Source organism: Oryctolagus cuniculus, chromosome 17 (assembly GCF_051225735.1).
Source record: "Oryctolagus cuniculus isolate XC-2025 breed Fujian yellow rabbit chromosome 17, ASM5122573v1, whole genome shotgun sequence".
NCBI lineage: Eukaryota > Metazoa > Chordata > Mammalia > Lagomorpha > Leporidae > Oryctolagus > Oryctolagus cuniculus.
In genome coordinates, this window is record NC_142883.1 from 13,379,095 (window position 1) to 13,403,650 (window position 24,556).

A 24,556-nucleotide genomic window follows, 5' to 3' on the forward strand; every position below is an offset into this window, starting at 1 on the left:
TTGTTCTCCCCCTCCTCCTGCTCTGCAGCCCCCTGGCCTCCCCAGCACCGGCCTTGCATACTGGACCGAAGTGAAAACGCTCCCTACCCCCCCTCCCCAAAAGGTCAAGCAACCCTGGTGAGCTTCGGACGCGGACTGGCTGCACGGGGCGAGGGGGCTCCCGGGGAGCAGACCCTGAGGGCAGAAGAGCCGAGAGAAGCCCCCGGAGCCGCCCCCTGCCCGGCGCCCCGAGCTGTTTTGTTTAAATCCTCCACATTGCCTGCCGTCTCCCCATTGGCCGGATGGGGCTACCCTCCCCACCGCGGCCGCTGCTGATGTCAGCCCCGGCGCGCTCGCTCCTCCCGGCCCCGGGCTCCCTGCGGCTCGGCGCGGACTCTCGGCCCCGGCGCGCCGGCTGCAAACTCGCGGGCGCGCACGGCGCTCGGGGAGCCCAGGGGCTCGGGGGAGGGGACGCGCGCGGAAGGCGCCAGCTTCCTCTCGCCGCCCCTGGCAGCCGCGAGCCGAGGGTGGAGGCGCCGGGGCCCCGGCCGGGCAGAGCCGAGCGGCGGCGGCGGCTTCCCCTTCCTCTCGCAGCCGAGCCCGGGAGCAGCTCGGGGACCTGCCCCCCAAAGCTCGGGAAACCTTGTTTACCGCCCGGGAGCGGCGCCGGCCGAGCCTTTGTCTGGCTGGGGAGCAGCATCTCGGCTCGTGGTGACACTAGCGTGGGGCGCGCCGGCCGGGCTCGGCTCTGCCTCCCCGGGCGGCTCGAGCGGGTGACTTCTGTGCATTTCCTTCCAATTTTTTGGAAACCTCCGCCCTCCTCGCTCGCCCGCTACCGGGCATGTCCTGATCGGGCGGCCGCTCCTGCCCAGCCGAGCCGTCTCCTCGCGCCCCGACTTGGCAGCGCCGCGTTCTGAGAGGACCCACGTCGCCGAGGAAGGAGGCGGGGAGCCGTGAGCGCCGGGACCCAGACCCTGACATGCTCCGGGGCGCGGAGGAGGAAGCCCGGAGCTGAGCGCTCGCCGCCGCCGCCGCCTCGCCCGCCTGTGCCGGGCGCCCCCCAGCCCCCAGTTCGCGCCCCGGGGTCCGCGGCCAGCAGGACCATGCTGCTTAAGGAGTACCGGATCTGCATGCCGCTCACCGTGGACGAGGTAGGCGCCGCGCCGGGACCCCTGAGGGCGCGGGGGGCCCCGCCGCAGCATCCGCTCCCGAACGCACAGGCCAGCTCTGGGGGCGGCCGGGCGCCTGCGGGTCCCGCTGGTCAGCCCGGCGCTGGGTGGGGCGGGGGACGCCCAGGTGGGCTCTTGGCGAGCAGAATGCAGACCGCTGGGGCTCCCGAGGCGCCCCGGGAGTTGGCGCGCCACTTCCCTTCCATTAAGCAAACCCTAGAGCCCCGGTGGCCCGAGTGCGCGGGGCGCCGGGTCCGGGCCTGGGCCCTGCCTCCTCTCCGCTGTGAGGACGCGGTGCGGGGAGAAGCCCTGCGCCCTTGGGGTCCTGGAGGCCCCTGGCGAGGACACCTCGGAGCCCTTGCCGGGGGCGGGGGGTGGGTTCAGTCTGGGCCCTCACTTCTCGAGGTCGCCTCGGGCTGGGGCCCCGCTCCCGCCAAGCCTGCGCCGCGCGGCTCCGGGACCCGGCTCCGTCCTTTCGCAAACCGCCTGGCTCGGAAACTTTCTGCGTCCCTTGTTTGTTCCGCCGCGGGGAGCGCGGTCTGCGGGCCAGCCCGGAGCGCGGGGGCCGCGGCGCGGCCACGGGAGGGCGCCCCAGCACGCGGGTGCCGGGCCCGGGTCCCCGCCCCCCCGGGCCCCGCCGCGGCCGGGCGCGGGGGGCTCGGCCCCCGCCAGCCGGGAGCTCCAGCATCCAGGAAATGGAGACTCCGTGGAGACTACTCCCGCCTGGCCGTCCCTTTCTCGCGCCCCTTCCTCCCCACCTTTTTGATGATTTCACAACCGCTTAGTGTCGGCGCTGGGACAGCCAAAGCGAGGCGACGCGGTTTAGGGGGGTGGGGGCAGCACCGGGACAGCAGCCGCCCAGGCCCTGGCCTCCTCCAGCGAGGGGCGTGGAGTCCACGCGAGGAGTGCCCGAGCCGCCCGCCGACAGAGGCCACGCGCGAGCCTGGCGGTGCGCACCAGGGCCTGCCCTCTCTCGTACCTGAACGAGGGTTGAGGCAAGACCCCGGGAGCTCCGAGGTACAGAACGTGCGTGTCTGGCTGCCGAGGGGGCGCCAAGCAGCCCCCAGCAGGCTGATAACGGGGCCTTGGGGAGGGAGCACGCGAGCTGTGTGCGCGGTGCAGGGTGGATGCCCCGTGCGCAGGCCGAGCTGGCGGGCGCGGCCGACCTTGGAAGCGAGCTGCAGCCCCCGCGGCTTCGTGGAGAATTCGAAAGGCAGGTTCGTGGAACGTGGTAGCTGCGGGTATTTCCCGCAGAGGCTGCACTCTTGGCCCCTCCTGGGCAGCCGAGCTGTGCCAAGTTCAGATTGGGAGTGCCAACACCTCTGCCCCACCTCCACCCCCTTCTTCGCGGGGCGCCAGGAGTTTGGAATCTCACCCGAAGGCTGGGACCTCGTAAAATACACACCAATGCAGGTGGAGGTCGAGGACAGAACCAGTTCTAGAATTTTCTCTGCTGCCCACAAACTCTGTATCCTGGCTGATTGCCTTCTGCAGTTCCTGAAACACAGGTAGAAACCTTTCTCCACGTGCAAATGGGTGCTGGAATAGGATTACGCAGTGAAGTAATTGCACCTTAGTGGTATAGGTGGAGCCCCCCCTTAATTGGCCAGCAAAATCAGACTCCACCTGTAATAGGTATAATTATAAATCATTTAATGCGTAATTCGTTCGGACTGAAATAAGCGTGATTCAGTTTCTGCAAGCTCCTGTTCTGAAGTCATTTTCTACGTGGTTGGAGAAGCAAGAGGGGCAGTTTGGGCTAAGGTGCCATTTCTCCAAGGGGGTCAGGTGACTCCCCGAGCCCAGCTTGCCAGTGTCCACCCTGGGGCAGCCGAGGGGTCAGCGCCCTCCGCACTGCCTCCCGTGACCTTCACACTGAAAGCTAACGTGAGTTTCTCAGCGAACATGTTTCCCATCAACTTGATAGATTTTTGGAAGCCTGACTTTTGCTTCATGTCTTGGTTTGCTTTTTCAACCCAAGTGGACCTCCTGGAACGTGTATCTGCTTAAGCGCCACAGTTAATTAGTAGCAGTTGTCTGTGTTTTTGCAAATGAAGCAAATGCCTGTGTTTTGGAAGCTGTCTGCTCTTTGTCCCTGGCGTTACCCTAGTTTCCCATTTAACTCCCTGGTGGTGGAGATGCTGGGTTATTATCCGCATTTGGCAGATGAATAAACTGAGATTTGCAAAAGCTGAGTAATGCGCTCTCGGCCACACAACTAGTTAATAGCCAAGCCGGAGGACAGCCATGATAAAGCCCATTATTTGTTTTTCCTTACTCTGCTCTTTGCCTGTCACTAGTATTTAATCCAGAGAAAGAAAGGGGGGGGGACCCAGAAAACCATTTCTTGAGAACAGAATAAGTCAGCGCTATCAAGTCATGAAAAATCAGAGGCTTTTTGAATTCTCATGGATAGCACCGGGTGGCTTCTCCTGTTTCTCTAGCTGTATTTTAACCCATAAAATGATCCCTGGTTCCAGGAAAAAAAGTAGTAGCCCTGCTAGGGAAGAAAAAACATCATCTGAGCGTTGGTGGTTTTGGTGTTTCTAAGCGTTCACTTCAGAATAAAGAATTACAAGAAGAAACATTTCCTGGATGCACTTGCATTTTACAAACTTCATTGGAGTAGTCCCCTGGTCTGAGTTCAATGCGGTCCTCTCTGAGCTAAATATAAGCCTGTTGGAAAATTCTGAACAGGAAAAGCCCCTGGGGGCTGATAGTTGCTATAAAGAGAAAGTTGTCATTGTCTTCATCTGAAACATTTGGTGCTGTAGATTCCAGAATTTTCGAGTGGAAGGACCTTTAGAGGTGATTTATTGTTGAGCCATTGCGTTGCAGGGAGGGGAAAACGGGACCTGTAGAAGACTCAGCCCATCTCATCGCTGAAGGCCGAGTCAAGGCTGGAACCCAGGTTCTAGATGCAAAGCTGGATGACTACAGGGCCATGATTTCCTCAACTCCCCCCTCCTCTGGGGCTCCTTGTTGGAAGAAATATTATCCCTATGCCCTGTGAGTAAAGCAGGTACCCCGGGAGGTCTCTAGCTGAAGGTGGTTGGAGACTCTGACCTTGGGCATACTTAGAGGGCACACTGGGGGAGTTGTCCTTGTTGGCCAGGGAACCTGCCTGAAGCTGCTTTTGTAGCCCAAGCCTGGTGGGTCTCCTTAGACTGTAGGCCTTTCTGGAGTGGCTTTTGGATGTGTGGCTTCATGGGAGAGGTGACCATGGAGTTCCAGGCACCTCCTCCAAGCCACTCTTTGGTGCTGCCACAGGAGCCAGCACCCTACTCACCATGCTAAGACCCCCAGGCACAGCGTGAAGGTCACCTTCCCTGGGAGAGGCTCTAGCTTGCAAGAGAGGCGTCTCACAGCTTAGCACGGCCCACCATCATCCGGGCAAGAACGCCTTGCTTTCCATTGCTTTCTTGACTGTGGAGTGGTCCCTGTTCGGACTGTATTAACATTCATGTATATACTTTGGGGGATTTCTCTGTGGTCTTGAGGGATTCTGTGCACAATGAAGAGAAATAGAGACTCTCTCTTCTCCTCCAAGGAAAGAGGAAAGGAAAACAGCTTTTTCAGACCGAATATCATTGTGTTCTTTGCCTTCGCAGGGAGCCCCATGCACCTGATGCAGGCTCCCCTCGTCCCTGGAGAGTTTTCTTACCTACGTTTGTGAGAACAGATCTGGGATTGGGCTGGTGTCGCCTGTGGAGTGACAAGAATGGAAGTGCCAAATGCCCCACAGTGCTCTGTAGTCTCTGCTGTAAGCCGCTCCCAGGAAATGCATCTGCCAGGACACCAGGGCAGAAATTCTTGAAGGAAGGTGATGTTAAGTTTGATTTTCTGGAACTTTCTCTGCTGGCTACAGACTCTCTCTATCCTGGCTAATTGCATTCTCGAGCTTTCTCAAACTCTCATGTAGAAAGCTTTCTCCACGTGTTTTTGGATATTGGAATTTAATTACACAGAGAAGCTAGTGCGCCCGAGTGGCATAGCTGGCCTCCCCTTCCTTAACTGGCCAACAAAACCAGACTCGACCATTTTGATACTGGCGTAGACTTTGTTTCTTGTTCTGAGTGATCCCTTAGAATATCAAGGCTCAGGCTTCTTTGGATTAACCCTCCCCAGGGTCCCTATCAACAGAATGTGGAACCTACCTGGGACTTAGCACAATTTTGCCTTTTTGAAAACGTCTTCTGTTAGACTAGTGAAAGGGACCAAGGCCAGGGTCATGAGTTTGATTTCTGAGTGACCCCAGTAGCTTCTTCTGTTTGTTCACAGCCGGAGACAGGATTACCTTGCAGCGCTCGCTCTGGGTGGTGAGAGTGGCACCAGGGAGAGGCGGGCAGGTTAATGGATGAGCGCGAAACTTTCACCACTAATGGAACAGACAGGGAGCAGATGCTGCCCTCCTGGCTGGCCAGTGTAATTGACTTTGTGTGTGAGGGACAGTGCATCTTCCTCTGGGTTTGGCTGTGAGTGGCTGTCACACAGAACACATTCTGCACACTGTCGTGAACCAAACTCCAGTTAAAAGTGGGTAGTAATTAACTTTTGCTTTTCATTGCAAAGACATTATGGAGCTGGTCCCTAAGGCTTTGAGAAGTCAACTTGGAAACTCTGTGTCTGACGGAAGGAGTATTGATATTCACAGGCAAGCGAGTAATCTTAATTTCGAAAGGCTACGGTGAATGGAGAGGACTGATTTTTTTGTGGGCAGTCTTTAAAAAGTGCCCACACTCATTCTCATGGAGACATTTCACTTACCCCACAGTGTCAGTCAGTGAAGTGTGTCTATAGAGCAGGGAGCTGGGGAGAGGCCCCAAGGTCTGGTTTTTCTTTTTTTAATATAAATTGTGCGCACAGTGATGGGCAGTGAATGTGTTTCTCAGGAGCTGTACTTACAGGAAAAGCATGTCTAGGTGCCTTGCGTTAGTCACCTGGGTGAGGCCACAGGTGCCTGGTGGCCTGCATGGATTTTGGCCTGTTTGTATTGCTCTGAGGTCTGTATGGTTAGATCACTCTGATAACCTTTATGAGAACACTTTGGAGCACTTCTGCCCATTTAGAGAAAAAGAATGAGTCTTAGAAGTCAGCTGATGTACAGTGAGAAAGCAGGAAGTTTCACTGTGTCCTTAGCAAATTGAGCCCACTGGCAGAGAAGGAACGTTCCAGATTGTAGGCTGCCAATCGCCTGCCTCCCTGTCTCACCCAGGAAATCATGGATTTGGGGTCTTCCCAAGTGGAGATGTTTTTGTAGGTTAAAAGGTGGATGAAACCCATTAAAACAAACAAAAAAAGGAATCAGATGTTGGAAAAAATTGTCTTGGAAACTTCACTTGCTAAAATGTACAGTTCATGCAAACAGCGTTGTAGCAGTGGTCACCTGCAGGGGGCGCTACTTTCATGGAACTCAATGAGAATGGACCTGCAGCCAACCAACCAACCGCCCTTGTCGGCCTTGGCTGTTGTCCTGTTTCAACCTGAAAGTTTACGCAAGCTTTTGGATTTATAAAGATTTATTTATTTATTTGAAAGAGTGACACAGAGAGAGAGAGAGAGATGGGGAGAGACAGAGCTCCTCTATCTGCTGGCTCACTCCCCAAATGGCCAGGATCCAGGAACTCCATCTGGGTCTCCTACGTGGGTGGCAGGGGCCCAACCACTTGAGCTGCTTCTCAGGTGCACATTAGCAGGAAGCTGGAGTCAGGAGCAGGGCTGGGACTCAGACACAGGCAGCTCTGATAAGGGAAGCGAGTGTCCCAAGCAGCACTTTTTTTTTTTTTAAGATTTATTTTTTATTTATTTGAAAGGCAGAGTTACAGAGAGAGGGAGGTCTTCCATCCGCTGATTCATTCCCCAAGTGGCTACAATGGCCGGAGCTGCTCCGATCTGAAGCCAGGAGCCCGGAGCTTCTTCCAGGGGTCCAAGCACTTGGGCCACCTTCCACTGCTTTCCCATGCGCATTAGCAGGGAGCTGGATCAGAAGTGGAGCAGCCGGCACTCGAACCAGTGCCCAAATGGGATGCCGGAGCTTTAACCACAGCACCACAGTGTTAGGCCCCCCAAGATACATCTTTTTTTTTTTTTTTTTTTTTTTTTTTTTTTTTTTTTTTTTTTACAGGCAGAGTGGACAGTGAGAGAGAGAGAGAGAGACAGAGACAAAGGTCTTCCTTTTTGCCGTTGGTTCACCCTCCAATGGCCGCCACGGCCAGCGCGCTGCGGCCGGCACACTGCGCTGATCCAAAGGCAGGAGCCAGGTACTTATCCTGGTCTCCCATGGGGTGCAGGGCCCAAGCACTTGGGCCATCCTCCACTGAACCCGGTGTGCAGGCGCCGCAAGGCGGAGGATTAGCCTATTGAGCCATGGCGCCGGCCCCAAGATGCATCTTAACTGATGCCCCAAACACCTGCTCCTCACATTATATTCTTCCTGAAATGTTACCAAGTAGAGGCTCTTTTGTATTGAAAAAATCCCCATTTTGAAGTTGCTTAGCGATCCCTGAGAGGTTCAAGGTCAGTCATTTCTAGGAGTTAATGTGATCAGACTCATTTCCTTCTTACTCCTGGAGGAGTACACTGGTTTTCCATGGCTGGATAACAAATCTGTGCAAACGCAGTGGTTTGCTACAACACTCTTTATTGTCTTGCAGTTCCTGTCGGCCACAAGTCTGGGTATGGCCTGGCAGGATTGCAGGGTGTCCCAAGGCTGAAATGAAGGTGTTGCCCAGGCTGCCTGTCTTTCTTGGACAGCTGTGGTGGACAGGTTTGGTTTCTTGCAGTTGTAGGGGCTGCTGGCCGTCAGAGGCTGGCCCCTAGAGGTCACTTGCCATTTCCTGCCATGTGCTGCCCAGTGCTAGGATGCAAACAAGGCAGACACGATCCCTGCCCTCCCAGAGATCCCCAGCCGAGGACATAGAGAGGTTTCTAGGCACTGTGGCACGGTGGCTTACACCTCTGCCTGCAGCGCTGCTGCCCATGTGGGCGCTGCTTCCAGTCCTGGCTGCTCCACTTCTGATTTTGCTCCCTAATGTGCCTGGGAAAGCAGCCGAAGATGGCCCAAGTGCTTGGACCCCTGCCACCCATGTGGGAGACCTGGAAGGAGCTCCTTGCTCCTGGCTTCTGCCTGGGCCAAATGGGGTTGTGGCCATGGGGAGTGAGCCAGCAGATGGAAGATCTCTGTGTGTGTGTGTGTGTGTGTGTGTGTGTATCTGTGTGTCTGTGTCTTTCCCTCTCTGTCATTCTGCCTTTCAAATAAATAACTGTTTTGGGAAAAAAATTTTTCTACCATTTTAGATGATGGTGATGGTTGCATGGCTCCACAAATTTTTTTATTTTTTAAAATAAAATTTATTCACTTATTTGAAATGTAGAATGAGAGAGAGAGAGAGAGACAGAGAGAGAGACAGAGAGAGAGAGAGAGAGAGAGAGACAGAGAGAGAGAGAGAGAGATCCATCTTCTGTCTGCTGGTTCACTTTCCTAATGATCCCAACAGTCAAATCTGGGCCAGGCAGAAGCCAGGAGCCTGGAGCTTCTTCCAGGTCTCCCACAAGAGGGGAAGGGGGCCCAGGCACTTGGGTCATTTTCTGTTGCCTTCACAAGTGCATTAACATGGAGCTGGGATCCGAATTGTTACTCAGATTCAGAATGGAACGCCAGTGTTGCAATGTGCTGTGCCCCTACAACTGTTTAAAAAATGAATTGAATTGATATGCAAAGTAAGCCTTTTTTTCCCTTTTTTTTTTTTTTTTTTTTTAAGATTGATTTCAGCAGCATAGACCCCTGTTTCTGAGAGCCACCGGGTCCCTGTCCTCGATGAGATGTGGTTGTTGCCCTGACTTTAGACAGCTTCCCAAGGCGGTTGCTCTCTTCTGCAGCCACGTGGTGGGGGAGAAAACCTGCCTGATTTGGACTGAATGTTGGCAGCTGAGGTCGGAACACGATAGTTAGGGAAATAAGTGACCCCCGCTTGCAGCGCTGCCTGAGCCCAACTGCGAGGTTGAAGGGCTCTTGGTCTCAGGAGCCCCTCCAAGGGGACAGAGGCTGGTGGCCGCCGTGGGTGGAAAATGAGAGGGCACTGGGTGCAGGTGCAGGTGCACAGCTCTGCCTCTCGGGGCACTGAATGGGAAATGCCATGTTAGCAGTGAGTCCTAGGACACGCATTCCAGGAGCAGCGTGATGACCTTGGCTCTCCTGATGTCTGCCAGGTGTTCCGTAGTATGTGTTCTAAAGGCGACCCCCTGGCTATTCCGCTATGTCCTGAGAGTCTGGGATGGTAAAATCCTACCGGGGAAGCAGAGCACACCTCCCTGGAAGGCAGATGGCCAGAGAGGAGGCCCACGGCAGAGATGGCGCTGTCACAGCCACTGGCCTTACCAACCGTTGGGGACGAGAGGGTCTGGCTGCCGGGGCAACCTTGTGCAATGCTGCTTGTTGACTTAGAAACCCCACGTCCAGAGCTCCCCAAGACTAAGACATAGGATTGAAGAGACTCATTTCTCCCATTTCCCAACACTTTGCAAACGGGTTTGCTCTTCAAACCCCTTTTCAGACATTAGTGAAAGCTTATGTGTCTAAGCAAATAGCCGATGCAGGTTCCTGATGCGATTTATCTGATGACCCTACTACTACTATCGCTAATACTGCTGCTGCTGCTGCTACTACTACTTCTTCCTTCTTTCTTCTCCTTTTTTTCTTTCTTCTTCTTTGGCTGGGGGGTGGGGAAGTTCCTTTTTAAAAAATGCATTTATTTGAGGAGAGGGAAATGGAGATAGAGTAAGAAGTTCCCCATCCGTTGGTTTGCTCCCCACATGCCCACAGTGGCTGCGGCCAGGCTGGCCCTGGGAGTCAGATGCTTAATCTGGGTCACCCACACGGGTGACAGGTCAACCACTTGAGCCATCACCTGCTGCCTCCCAGGGTCTGCGTTGGCAGAAAGCTGGAATTCGGGAGCGGGAGCTGAGAAAGGAACCCAGGCGCTCCGATGCGGGATGCAGGATGCGGGATGCGGGATGCGGGTGTCGTAACCGCGGGCTCAATGCCCAGGCGCCTTTGAAGTCGAGGTGAGGCCTTTAAGGATTCCTGTTGTTCCCCTAAGAGAAGACATCCTCCTTTCATTCCTGCGGCATCATATCTGATCATCCTTAGGGTGAGGTTTCTTCCCCAGATTGAATCACCTGGGGAAGTAAGAGTGGCCAAACAGATGTGATTTGATGACAACGTATAATGATGTTGAAATTCCTGGTCAGCAGTTACTCTCCAAAGACTGTTCCCGGCACAGCATCATCTACACACACACACACACACACACACACACCCCATCCAGCTCTGTGTTTGCTGTATTATACCCAGATCCAGGTGAGCACTAGTCGCTGTCTGTTTATTTTTTATGTTGAAAATAATTCATCTGTCTATTTCTTTAGAAGAAAATAAGTCTGCCGGGGAGTAAGAAGTCATCATCAACTTGGATGCTACTATAATTAAGTTGTTCAAGCCTTCCATTGCACTGGCTCTTATTTGCTGGATCCTTTATGTTCCCAGCAGCTCGCCGATATTTTCTAGATTTAATTATTACAGCAAGTTTATTTATTTTTGTCTTAAAATGGCAAAATGTATCTGTTGTCTCTGGCAAAAAAAAATGTTTGAATTGTAAAGACAGTGATATGCCCTGTTAATGAGTCTTTTTGTTTTTAAAGAGTTACTTACTTATTTGAGAGGCAGAGTTAGAGACAGAAAGTAGATAGAGACAGAGACAGGTCCTCCATCCGCTGGTTCACCCCCTAAATGGCTGCAATGGCTGGAGCTGGGCTGATCCGAAGCCAGGAGCTTCTTCTGGGTCTCGAATGTGGGTGCAGGGGCCCAAGGACTTGGGCCATCTTCCGCTGCTTTCCCAGGCCATTAGCAGGAAGTTGGATCGGAAGTGGAACAGTGGGAACTCAAACTGGCGCCCATATGGGATGCCAGCAATGCAGGCAGAGGCTTAACCCACTACGCCACAGTGTCGACCCCGTTAAGTCTGGTATGGAAACCTCCCAGGTAGTTCTGTGCGGGACTGAGTGGTGCCTCCAAAGCTGATGGTGCCTGCTTAGTCTGCTTATCTGAACCATCTGCAGTCTTACACAAATTGTGAAAGTTACCTGCCCTGGCTGTCTTGATTGTAACAGTGAGGAACTAGACAGTTACCCCAGGTCACGAGGCTTTGCCTGAGTGTCACTTTGCAGTCATTGTGCCTTTAAGACCATGATGAAATGGCACTGAAAAAATTCATGGACAAATGGGATTCTGAGATGTGTTTCTTTCAGTGCAAAAAACTTGAAGTTCCTGCAGGTTTTTTTTTTCCCCCATAATATGCATTTTCTATGAACTTTTTGAAGACCCCGTCAGGTGCAAAGGGGGGAGAGAGATTGCACTTATTGAGTCCCTTCTTGTTTCCCTTAGTCCTCTGAGATATATGTCGTTGAACCCATTTTACGGATGTGAACCACAAGTGCACTTGTGGCTAGTCAGTGATGCCCCTAGGTGGACACCTTAGCAGGGCAGACCTTGCAGCCCATACCACGGATACAGGGCTGCTCCCTGTTCTGCCTTCCCTCAAATTCTACAAGTGGAAGCAACTTGCAAGGTGATTTATTTCTATTGCAATCAAAAAGCCCAGTTTAGCAAAGGAGACCATTAGGGGCAGTTCTGCTCCAGTGAGAAGAGAGAATGGCTGGTGAGTCTTCTCTCCCATCAAGCAATCGATGGCACCTAAGTATCAAGCCGGTGACATTGCTCAGCTCAGCTTTAGTGATATGAATCTGCCCCTCCGTGGGAATAGAGTGTAGAGAACCACTCTCAGGAGTGGCTCCTTTGCGTGGCAGTGAGAACTCTGGCTGTCACAGGCATCATCAGCCGAGATGGTGGCTCCTGAGCACCCAGGAGTGTCTCAGAGTTAGGGTCTGAAAATAATACTGGGAACAGACCAGCAGAACCGTGCCTTGGGCACATTTAGTTGGAAACGTAAAACTCTTCATGTGGAGGTAAGCAAATTAGAAGGCATTAAAAATGATCCGTGCGGACTGTTTGGTTATCTAGTTACCACTCCCGCTGGGAGGGCTGCTCCTTGCAAATTTCTGGCCTTGCCTCCAGAGCCAGTTCACAAACACTGGGGCAAATTAATAGTGTTCTTCCATAGTCACACTGTATGTGGGCTAATATAAAATTATTACAAAAAATCTTCCATTTGTTGGTTAACTCCCCAAATTCTTGCAACAGCTGGGACTAGGCCAGGCTGAAGGCAGGAGCCGGGAACTGCACCCAGTCTCTCACCTGAGTGACAGGGACCCATGCACTTGAACCATCACCTGCTGCTTCCCAGGGTGTGTATGAGCAGGAAGCTGGCATTGGAGGTGGAGCCAGGACTTGAACCCAGGCACTTTGATATGGGATGTGGGTGTCCCAGGCCATGTCTCACTGCTGCATCAAATGCCCACCCCTAAAATAATTTTTTTTCATTTGATATTTTTTGAGGATTTATTTATTTGAAAGACTAAAAGAGAAAGGTAGAGGAAGAGCGATCTTCCATTCTCTGGTTTGCTCCCCAAAAGGCTATAACGGCTAGGGCTGGTCCAGGCTGAAACCAGGACCCAAAGCTCTATCTGGGTCTCCCATGTAGGTAGCAGGGGCCCAAGTGCTTGGGCCATCCTCCACTGCTCTCCCGGGTGCATCTGTGGGGAGCTGGATTGGAAGTAGAGCACGCATGTGGGATGTGACTGATGTCACAGGCATCAGCTTAGCTCACTGTACCATGACACTGGCCCCCAAGATAGTTATTTTGAGAATGGAAATGTAAAAACTTTAAAGCTTTTTTTTTTTTTAAATTCATCATTATTCTCAAAAGACATTTTCCACTAGCATGAATGTTAAACATGGTCAAGATAGAAAATTCTAGGGGCTGGCGCTGTGGCGTATTGGATGGGGCCGCTGCCTCCAGTGCTGGAGTCCTGGCTGTTCAATTTCCAATCCAGCTCTCTGCTGTGGCCTGGGAAAGCAGTAGAAGATGTTCCAAATCTTTGGGCCCCTGCACCCATGTGGGAGACCCGGAAGAAGCTCCTGGCTTCAGATTGGCCCGGCTCCCTTTGGGGGAGTGAACCAGTGGATGGAAGATCTCTCTCTGCCTCTGCCTCTCTGTAACTCTGCCTTTCAAATAAATAAATAAATATATTTTTTAAAAAATAGAAAATTTTACATTATATATATTTTACCATAACTTTCAAAATTAAATAAAAATGAATAAAACAGTGACCAGGCTGGATGCCTCCCATGAAGTGTGATCCCCTTCCATGGTTCATTTGGGGAAGTTTATTTGACACAGAGGAAAGCCTGGCTGAACCTCCCTTGGGGAATCCAGTTCAAGGTTTCTCTCTCTCTCTCTCTCTCTTTTTTTTTTTTAAAAGATTTATTTATTTATTTGAAAGTCAGAGTTACACAGAGAGAGGAGAGGCAGAGAGAAAGAGAGGTCTTCCATCTGATGGTTCACTCCCCAATTGCCGCAATGGCTGGAGCTATGCCGATCTGAAGCCAGGAGCCAGGTGCTTCTTCCTGGTCTCTCATGCGGGTGCAGGGGCCCAAGGGCTTGGGCCATCTTCTACTGCTTTCCCAGGCCACAGCAGAGAGCTGGATGGGAAGTGGAGCAGCCGGGACTCGAACTGGTGCCCATATAGGATGCCGGCACTGCAGGCCAAGGCGTTAACCCACTGTGTCACAGCACTGGCCCCAAGGTTTCTCTTTCATTGTTGCTCACCTTCTTGCTAAGTGTGTAGTTCGGTGGCATTAAATACACGGGCAATTCCTACCACCGTCCACCTCCAGAACACGATTTTGTCCTGTAAAATTGAAACTCTGCAGCCATTCAACGCTAGCTCCCCATTTCCCTGTCCCCTGAGCCCCAGTGACCTCATTCCACTTTTGCTGTCTCTGAATTGCACTCTGTGGCCATGTGGTCAGTATTTTTTTTAGGCATCAGTTATATTTATCATTCAACACATACATCGTTTCCTGAAACAAATGCAGAAACTCAGCGGAATCCCGTAAGCTAGATTTTTTTTTCCTGAATTCTGCTACTTTTTGCAGGAGAAATGAGATAAGATGAGCCGTATCTGTATTTTGAGTGGCATTAGTGACTCACTTAGGGACCTCTATCTTTGTACCAACAGCCAAAGGATGTGACAGTTTTTTCTCTCTTTTTAAAGAGTTTTTAATTGATTAATTAGAATGACAGAGGGATGGTGGATGGGGGTAGACAGATCTTCCATTTGCTGGTTCACTGTCTGGATGTCTGCAATAGCTGGGAGCTGGGCCTGGCTGAAGCCAAGAGCCAGGAACTCTATCCAGGTCTCCCAAGTGACTGGTAGGATGCAGTGCCCTTGGGCCATCACCTGCTGCCTCCTGGGTGGGCATTAGAGAGAGCTGAATTGGAAGTGGAGGTGAGATTGGATCTCTGGCAGTCACTGATGGCTTTGGTTGTCCCAAGCAGTGACTTAACCCTGTTCTACCACAGCAGCCTCTCTTGCTAAGGATTTCAGAAACATTCAAACAAGCAGAGTTGACACTGACAAGTGTTTGATTAAAGTAGACAGAATATTTGATGAAAGATAATGCTATATTTCTGTAGCAGGTGGAAATAGACAGTAATTAGACCCTTTGAGTAAGGAAATACAGTTAAAATGTTGGCCAGTTTTTAAAGATTTTGTACATGTTTAACAGGAGAAAAAATTGAAGTCAGTATGATGGTTTATTAATAAATTAACTCTGTAGCATTTTCACTCCTGACAGTTCTTAGTGATGTCTATAAGCCGAGCTCTCAACTCTGTAGCCAATGACCTGAAATTCACGAGATTTTTATAGTACGGTGGTTTGTTACTACATGATTCAAGAATATATCCAGGGGACCGGCGCTGTGGCGCTGTAGGTTCTCTACCTGCGGCACTGGCATCCCATAGGAGCACTGATTTGAGTCCCGGCTGGTGCACTTCTGATCTGGCTCTCTGCTGTGGCCTAGAAAAGCAGTAGAAGATGGCCCAAGTGCTTGAGCCCCTGCACCCACGTGGGAGACCTGGAGGAAGCTCCTGGCTCCTGGCTTTGGATCAGCACAGCTCCGGCTGTTATGGCAAATTGGGGAGCAAACCAACAGATGGAAGACCTTTCTGTCTTCTCTACCTCTCAAATAAATAAATAAATAAATAAAATCTTAAAAAAAAAAAAAAGAATGTATCTAGGGGTTGGTGTTCTGGTGCAGCAGGTTAAGCCACTGCCTGAGGCACCAGCATCCCATATGGGTGCTGGTTCATGTCTTGACTGCTCCTCTTCTAGCTCCCTGCTAATGGCCTGGGAAAGCAGTGGAAGATGGTCCAAGTGCTTGGGCCCCTGCACCCATGTGGGAGACCTGGAAGAAACTCCTGGCTTCTGGCTTTGGCCAGGCCCATCCCCGGCTGTTGTGGCCATTTGGGGAGTGAACCAGCAGATGGAAGGTCTCTGCACCTTGGTATAACTCTGCCTTTCAATTAAATAAATAAATCTTTTGTTCTTTCTCTCTTTCTTAAAAATATAGGGCATCTAGAGAAAAGTGGACCTTCAGAGTTTCAGTCCAATGCAGGAGGATTTTCCAGCATACCTGGGACAATAGGTGTCTATTTAACCTTCTGTGTAGCCAGAATCTTTTAAATTTTTTAAAGATTTATTTATTTATTTGCAAGGCAGAGTTACAGAGAGGCAGAGGCAGAGAGAGCGATCTTCCATCCACTGGTTCACTTCCCAGGTGACCGCAAGTCTGGAGCTGCACCAATCCAAAGCGAGGAGCCAGTAGCTTCTTCCAGGTCTTCCACATGGGTGCAGGGGCCCAAGGACTTGGGCCATCTTCTACTGCTTTCCCAGGCCATAGCAGAGAGCTGGATCGGAAGTGGAGCAGCCAGGACTAGAACCGGCAGCCATATGGGATGCTGGCACGCAGGTGACGGCTTTACTCACTATGCCACAGCACTGGCCCCAGAATCTTTGACAACTGCAATACAAAGGCTGCAAAAGGGGTAGCAGTTGTGGTACAGTGGCGTAAACTGCCTTTTGCAACACCCTCGTTTCTTATCAGAGGGCCTGGGGTCGAGTCCCAACTCTTCCTCTTCTGAGCCGTCTCCCTGCTAATATCCTGGGAGGCAGCGGGTGCTGGCTCAAGTACTTGAGTCCCTGCCCTGCACATGGGACACTCAGATGGAGTTCCTGGCTCCTGATTTCAGCCTGGCCCAGCCCTGGCTGTTGTGGGCGTTTGGGAAGTATGCACGGGGATGGGAGAGCTCTCTTCTCTTTGTCACTCTGCCTTTCAAATCAACAAATCAACAGATCTTGAAGTTACAGAAAACAACACTCTTGTTAAACTGGTAATTATCAAATAAGGCATTGTGAAAAAAGGGCTGATAGTCGCCTGCTTAGATCGGTTCTTATTTATTTATGAGATAACAGAGAGATGTTTCATCTGCTGGTTCACTCCCCAAAAGCCCCCACCAGCCGGGATCAGGTCAGGCCAGCACCAGGAACCTGGAACTCCATTCAGGTTTGCCGTGTGGGTAGCAGGGACCCAAACTACTCGAGACGTTATTTGAAGATGGGGTGCTTGGGAGTCGTGGGCCTGTGTTCTGGTGCGTGTAAGTTCTCGCTGGGAGTGCCCTGGGCTGCGTTTCCCAGACCTGGGGTAGTAACGCCGTGGCTGATGAAGAGAGTGTGTTGCCTGCAGACTCCACCTGCAGATGTCATCATTCTGTACTATTGTTGCCTCCATGGAAGTGACAGGTAGACAGGTGTGGTCGGCTCCCTACGGAACAATGCTGTGAACACAGACGCTTGTTTTGCATCACAAGGCTTAAGGATGTGAAATGCAATTGCTTAATTCCTCCCCACCTGCATTGAAGAGTTTGCATGGAGTCGTGGGGGTGCAGAGTGGGGTTTCCCAATCCGGTGGACTGAAGTCCAGGAGGGGTGCCCGGGTCTTGACAGGACGTTTTTGCTGCCTGCGAGGAACCACCACAAAGGACCCTGGGGTTCAGGATTCAGTGGTTCATCTCTTGGATTGCGTCTGACGGAAACTTGGCCGCGGCCATGGGCAATTATGTTTGCGAGCAGTGTGACTTATGATGCCGCAGATACGGGCGTACTTAGGGGATGTTTCCTTGCCAAGATCTGGCTGAAAAGGAGCATGGTAGTTGTTGTTGTTGTTTTTTTTAAAAAATAATAATTAGGCTATTAGTTGTCCAGATGGAATAATCCCCTTAAGCCTTTTCAAGAAAAACACTTTGGGAAGGGTCAAGTGTATTTAAAATTAGCCGTTATTTACGTAGGTGCTCAGTCACTAGTCCACGTTCCGTGAGGAGTGTTTTCTGAGTATATTTCTTTTTAAATGTTGGTTCTATCTCTCAGAAATCATCCTGTTTTTTAAAGAGGGGGCTTGGGGCTGGGTCTGAGATCCAAAGCCCCCAAGTCCCTGATGTTGCAGGAGCTTCGGTTTTCCCTCTGCAGAGTGGCCACCCCCAAGTGCTGTCCTCACAGCGTCCCCTGGAGGCCTGGAGAAGGAACTGCTGTCCACCCCCCACCCCCACCACCACCCAGGGCCTCCCAGGCCTTTTTCCTGTTTGAGAAGCTTTAAGAACAAAATGCATAGATGCTTTTGGGAAGGATGGCCAGGGCTCACGGCGTGTGCTCTGGTGGCTGGAGCCCAGGCCTGGGTTGCTGGCTGTGGGACCCCGGATCAGAATCCCAGGCTGGGATGGAAACTGCTCACCTGAACACGGACAAGGGGGCCATTCCAAGACACACCTGAGGGTGCGGGTCATCCCTGAGCAGGACTGTCTACCTGCTTTTATGGATCTTTCTGAATTGCAAATCAGCCACACCTTACTGGGCTCACTTTTTAGTCCTGGAAAATTTGTCCCTCTGCCACAGGAAGTGTCACTCCTGAAAAAAGGCACAGTCACTTTTTAAAAAAGATTTACTTTATTTATTTGAAATGCAGAGTTACAGAGAGAGTGTGTGCGAGCGAGCGAGCTATCTTCCATCCGCTGGTCCACTTCCCAAATGGCTGCACTGGCCAGGGCTGGGCCAGACCAAAGCCAGGAGCCAGGAGCTTCTTTCAGGTCCACCAGTTGGGTGCAGGGGCCCAAACAGGTGGGTCACCTGCTGCTGCTTTCCTAGGTGCATTAGCAGGGAGCTGGATCAGAAATGGAGCAGCCGGGTCTCAAACCTGCATCCTTAGGGATGCCTGTGTCACAGGCCATGGCTTTACCCACCTTGGCACAGTGCCGGCCCTGCACAGTCACTTTCTTTTCTTTCTTTCTTTTTTTTTTTTTTTTTTTAAGATTTGTTTTTATTTATTTGAAAGAGTTATACAGAGAGAGAGAGAGAGAGAGTGAGTTCTGGTCTTCCATCCACTGGTTCACTCCCCAATTGGCTGCAATGGCTGGAACTGTGCTGATCTGAAGCCAGGGGCCAGGAGCTTCCTCTGGGTCTCCCACATGGGTGCAGGGGCCCAAGGTCTTGGGCCATCTTCTACTGCTCTCCCTGACCACAGCAGAGAGCTGGATTGGAAGAGGAGCAGCCGGGACTCGAATCGGCGCCCATACGAGATGCTGGCGCCGCAGGCGGAGGATTAACCTACTTCACAGCGCCAGCCCCACACAGTCACTTTCAAAAGTGGCATTTCTTTCATTTTTTTCCCCTCTACTGTCTCTGATCATGTGCCTTAGGGCTTAGTCTCCCTGAGCCAAAGTTCTCTGTATTCCCCTGAGCTGGGGTTTCTGGTTTGCTCTGGTGCAGAGGAATGAGAAGGGAGCCAGAGCCCCGCGTCCTCGCTGTGTGACTTCCGTGTCACACAGGATGTCAGTGTCCTCAGCTGCTCACCTTCCCTCTTTTCCTGTATGAAGGGTTGGTCGTGGGAGCCACGGCTGGAGCCTACTCCCCAGATATGGGTGCCGTGGTCCTGCTGTGCTGGGCACCAAATGACCTCGCCTCATGCTGTTAAACACCTGTGTGTAAGGGGCACCAAATGGTACAACAGACAAATTGGAACTGACTTTCCAAGTGGCCCCCGGGGAAATCCTGAGGCTTGTGTAGGATCTGAGTTTTTGCTCCGTGGGCACCTGTGGCATAGTAATGACTGTGTAGGGGTTAGAAGTATTCGTGTATTTCCAACTCTGCAGGAGCTGTCAATGGTTACTTTAAATTTAAAAATTTTATTTGAGATGTAGAGAAACAGAGACATATGGACAAAGATCTATTTGTTGCTCCGGCCCCCAAATACCCAGTAGCTGGAGCTGTACCAGGCCAAAGCCAGGAGCCAGGGACTCAATCCAGGGCTTTCATGTAGGTGACCTGGTCCCAAGTCACCTGCTGCCCTCCAGGGCGCACGTTAGCAGGAAGCTGGAGTTGGGAGCAGAGCTGGGACTTGAACCCGGCACTCCCATGTGGGATGTGGGATGTGGGGTCCCAAGTGGCATCTTTCCTGCGTGCCAGCCACCTGGCCGCTCGCTGTTTATTTCCCCAGCACCTGATGTTTGTGTTGCCATGGTGTGTGTCTCTTGCCTGGGCGTCAAGATTGTCTTTGAAAATAGATGGACCAAAATAAAAGCTTAACAGGTGGCCGCGCCTTGCGAAGTCGTTTGTGAAACTATTCCGTGAAGCAGTCCAGGGCGAGGGAATCACGCGACTGCTCGTAACCGTATTTTATAGTTGAGCGTGGTTTTTTTTCACACATTCCTCCCGCCTCCATTTTATATATAGACTTTTCCCTCTTTCAAGCAGTGCCATGCCGATTTCCTGTAGTAACACAAGGAAGGATCGCAGCTCGTTTTATTTAGCAGTGAATGTCCTTTCCTTATTTTGTGTAACTTGAGCCTTCCGCCTAAAAATAACCCCTCTTTGCCTAATGTGGTTCTAATTATAGCTGATGTACTCTTTATGTAAATGGAAGGCCTCTTTTTAACGCACCCATTTTAATGGCTATATATGCTTATTGGGCATAAGTATACTAAAAATATGTAATAGGTGAGGACCCCTATCTCCCTTTGGAATCTGACCCTTAGGGAACATGTTAGTGCTGCCATTTGGTTAGGCTTTCACCTGTCAATTGTGATCATTTTCTTTAAGATTTGTTTATTTGAGAGGCAAAGTTACAGAGAGAGAGAGAGGTCGTCCATTCGCTGGTTCACCCCCTAGATGGCCACAATAGCTGGAGCTGCACTGATCTGAAGCCAGGAGCCAGGAGCTTCTTCAGGGTCTCCCACGTGGGTGCAGGGACCCAAGGGCTTGGGCCATCTTCTTCTTGCTTTCCCAGGCCATAGCAGAGAGCTGGATCGGAAGTAGAGCAGCTGAGACTTGAACCGGCACCCTTATGGGATGCCGGTGCCACAGGCGGAGGATTACCTGACTACGCCACAGCTGCAGTCCTATTTTCTTTTCTTTGAGATAAAATGAAAAAGACTGAGTGTTAAACCAGTTCTACCCAGTGTGGGGATCCTTTCTGTGATCATCTTGGAAGGACATTGTCTTGTGTTTCAGCTAAGTACCTGCCCCCGGCAAGTGCTCTCTCGTTGTATGGCCTCTTCTGCCAGGTTGTCCACTTTGATTTTTTTAACAGAAAGATTCATTATTTATTTAATTGTTTGAAAGGCAGAGTGAGAGAGCGAGATCTTCTGTCCACTGGGTTACTCTCCAAATGGTTATAGCCGCCAGGGGAAGCCAGGAGCCTAGAACTCCAGCTAGGTCTCCCATGTGGGTGACGGGGCCCAAGTAGCATCCTCCACTGTGTCCCCAGGTGCATTGGCAGGGAGCTGGATCGGAAGCTGAGCAGCCAGGATTTGAATTGTTCCTCCCATATGGGACGCTGGTGTCCCGAGCGGTGGTTTAACCCGGGGTGCTACATTGCCAGCCCCTCCTTTGATTTCTTTTTCAGAAGATGCTTTTTATGTTTAGTTAATATCTGACTCTAGAATTCGCATGATCATTTTCTCCAAAGCAGAGACACGGACACCAGCCGTTTCCACGTGCCAGCTCTTCAGTATCTAACGAAACTTGTAGTGTTGCCCTTGGCCTTTCCTGCTAACTGGCGTCCTGTCCACAATTCCTGGAACACGTCCATTTAGGAAACGGTTTCGAGTCTCCCTCCCCAGTGGGTGTTGCTGTTACTGTCCTTTCAAAAATATGGAACCCAGTGCTCTAGAGCAGGGTTCAGCTGGCTTTTCCTGTGAAGAGTCACGTAGAAATCTGTTAGATTGCAAGCTGTAAGGTCTCTACCGCAGCTACCCAATCCTGACCTCATAGCATGAAAGCTGGTGTGGACACACAGTTTATTTATAGACGCTGAAATTTCAGTGCCTGCCTCCCTCCCTCCCTCCTTCCCTCCCTCCCTCCCTTCCTTCCTTTTTTTTTTTTTTAATTTATCTTTATTTGAAAGGCAGTGATGGAGGGAGAGGGAGAGAGAGAGAATCTTCCATCTACGGGTTCACTCCACAAATGGCCACAACAGCTAGGACTTGAACCAGCTCCCATATGGGATGCTGGAGCTCCAGGCCAGGGCTTTAACCCACTGCACCACAGCGCCGGCCCCCTTTGGAATGTTTAACATAAGATCCTCGTTAGTTTGTGAAACAGTTTTGCTAAGGTTATAATTTAACTCCCAGGGGAGAGAAGTCAGAAAACGGTGAAGCCGGTTTTTCTGGGGTGTAAACGTTTCATTAAGATTATCTGTTGGCCTTTGTGGAGGTTTACTTAGCAAGCCCTTGCTTTCTGGGGAAGGGAGAACCCAGAGGACCAGCGACTGCAGAACAATCTAGAATACCGGCTCCGGTGCGTCCGTCATCTCATTGCAGCCTTGTGTTGTCCTCCACGGTGGATCCTGTTATCTTCATCTTACACCCGTGGGAAGTGGGGCTCTCGGGGTTTGCCGGGGCCCCCGAGGAAAGTCGGTGGCAGGGTTGGGGTCAGACCCAGGCCATCCTGGCTGCAGATTGCATTTGCTTCCCCAGCAGCACCACTGTTTGCCACAGCCAAAGGAGAAGTGGATGTTCATTCATTATCAAGTTAATTCGTATCAGTGTACTAAATACCCTCAAATGCATGATGCTCCTGAATTATTTACCAAAACATACGTATCAGAAGCACATCTCAGAGAGGATAATGTAAATGAAGCAACTATGCCAGTTAAAACGATTTGTGCTTACCAGTCTTTGGTAAAACTGAAGACGTAGATAAGAATTTTTGATGATCTTAAGATTACTGTAAATCTTGAACACCTTGATTGTTTTTAGAAAGCTTCTATGTCTGTCTAGACCGTATCTTGCAAAAAGGCACTTCACAATGTCATTATATGAATATTCAGAAACTAAACTGCAGTAGAGCCTAGATGAGAACGTGTGATAATCTAAGGATATCATTCAAGTCAGGGCTTTAAAAATACATTACTTCAAGTGCACAGAGAAGCCTGGTAAACAAGTTCTTTACAATTCACGAAGCGTGCTCCAGTCCCTGCAGACGAGTGTATCTCGAGTCTTTAAAGAGAAATGAAACATTTTCAAAAATATTTTTGGGGGCCTGTGTTGTGGTGTAGCAGCTTAGGTTGCCACCTGCAATGCTGGTGTCTCGTAGGGGTCAAGACCCGGCTGCTCCCTGCTAAGGTGCCTGGGAAAGCAGCAGAGGATGGCCCAAGTCCTTGGACCCCTGCACCCATGTGGGAGACCTGGAAGAAGCTGTTGGTTTTGGCCTGGCTCAGCCCTGGTCATTGCAGCCATCTGGGGAGTGAACCTGTGGATGGCAAATCCCAGGCTCATTAGCAGGGAGCTGGCTCAAAGCTCAGCAGCCGGGGCTTGGACAGGTGCTCCAAAAGGGGCTGCTGGTGTTGGTGGTGGCGGCTTGACTCACTGAGCCCCAAGTCCACACCGGCGGCCCCTCTGCCAGCCTCTCTCTCTCAGCTCCACGCAGTGGCTTTCACAGAGCTTCGCTAGTGATGGTTGCTGAGTGGGGACTGACCACCCGCTCTGCTCATTCAGATTTAAATTTGTCTTGATTGTGGTTTGAAACTCCAGAAAAAATATGTTGCTCTTTTGTACACTTTTTTTTTAAACGGAATATTGAATCTCTATGAAGTGATCTACAAATAAATCCATCGCCCAGCTTAAAAATGCACTGGTTCAAGTTCACTTAACATTCTCAGGAGGCTCCTCCCTGATCCCAGGGCCTAGAGTTGTATGGCACTGAGGAAGGTGTGATTTCTCCTATTAATTTAAAGAATTGAGGTATAATTCACGTACCACAAAATTCACTCTTTTAAACAAGTGTGCAGGCCAGTGGTTTTTTTTTTTTTTTTTTTTTTTTTTTTTTTTTTTTTTTTCCTGACAGGCAGAGTGGACAGTGAGAGAGAGAGACAGAGAGAAAGGTCTTCCTTTGCCGTTGGTTCACCCTCCAATGGCTGCCGTGGCCGGCGCACCGCGCGGATTCGAAGGCAGGAGCCAGGTACTTATCCTGGTCTCCCATGCGGGTGCAGGGCCCAAGCACTTGGGCCATCCTCCACTGTACTCCCGGGCCACAGCAGAGAGCTGGCCTGGAAGAGGGGCTACCAGGACAGAATCCGGCGCCCCGACTGGGACTAGAACCCGGTGTGCCGGTGCCGCAGGTGGAGGATTAGCCTAGTGAGCCGCGGCGCCGGCCTACGTTTTTGTTTTAACATCTAAGAAATCGTTCCCTAACCCAACATCACAAACTTTTATGTTTTCTTCTAAGAGTTTCATCTCTTCCATTTGGACCTTTGATCCACGTTGAGTGGAGTTTTGTATATAGTGTGGGGTAGCTGTCCAACTCCTTTCTTTGCATCTGATATCTATTTGTCCCAACAAAGACAGTTCCCCCCATTGTGTTGTCTGAAGCCTGCTCTTCCTCACTCAATATTTTGCTCTTTCAATTGATGCATATAGCTACAGTTTACTCATTTTCATGGCTCCATATTACCCTTTATATGAATCTGCCGTGATGTGTTTATCCATTCTTTGTTCCATACGCATTGGATTGCTTCCAGTACTTGCTGTTGTCAACACGGTTGCTGTAAACATATTCCGAGTGTCTCTTTAGTGTGTGAGCTGCTCTCTGGGGTGTACGCCTTCGGGTACAGAGTATGCGCGTTCCAAAGTGGTTATAATATTTGTGCTCCTATTGGCAATGTTGGAGGGAGAGTTACATTTGGGGAAACTCAGTTTTAAGCATTCTGTTTCTGTTTGTTTGGTATCTCTTTGGAAAAAAAGCCATTACTCAAAAAAAAAAAAAAAAAAAGGAATTCACAAATTAAATTTAGCTTTTAGGCTTCTGCTATTTTATTAGTAAGAATTATTTTAAACAAGAAGGTGAC

At 50.9% G+C, this 24,556-nt stretch overlaps 1 protein-coding gene across 1 annotated transcript in view; it reads left to right on the forward strand.

Moving 5' to 3' along the window:
* Positions 1 to 873: 873 nt before the first annotated feature.
* The window catches only part of PITPNC1 (phosphatidylinositol transfer protein cytoplasmic 1), a 280,327-nt gene continuing 256,644 nt past the window's right edge, over positions 874 to 24,556 (forward strand). The window contains exon 1 of the mRNA XM_089316776.1: positions 874 to 1,130. Coding sequence (XP_089172902.1) covers positions 1,083 to 1,130 — 48 coding nt within the window. The 5' untranslated portion in view covers positions 874 to 1,082. The remainder of the gene's footprint in view (positions 1,131 to 24,556) is intronic.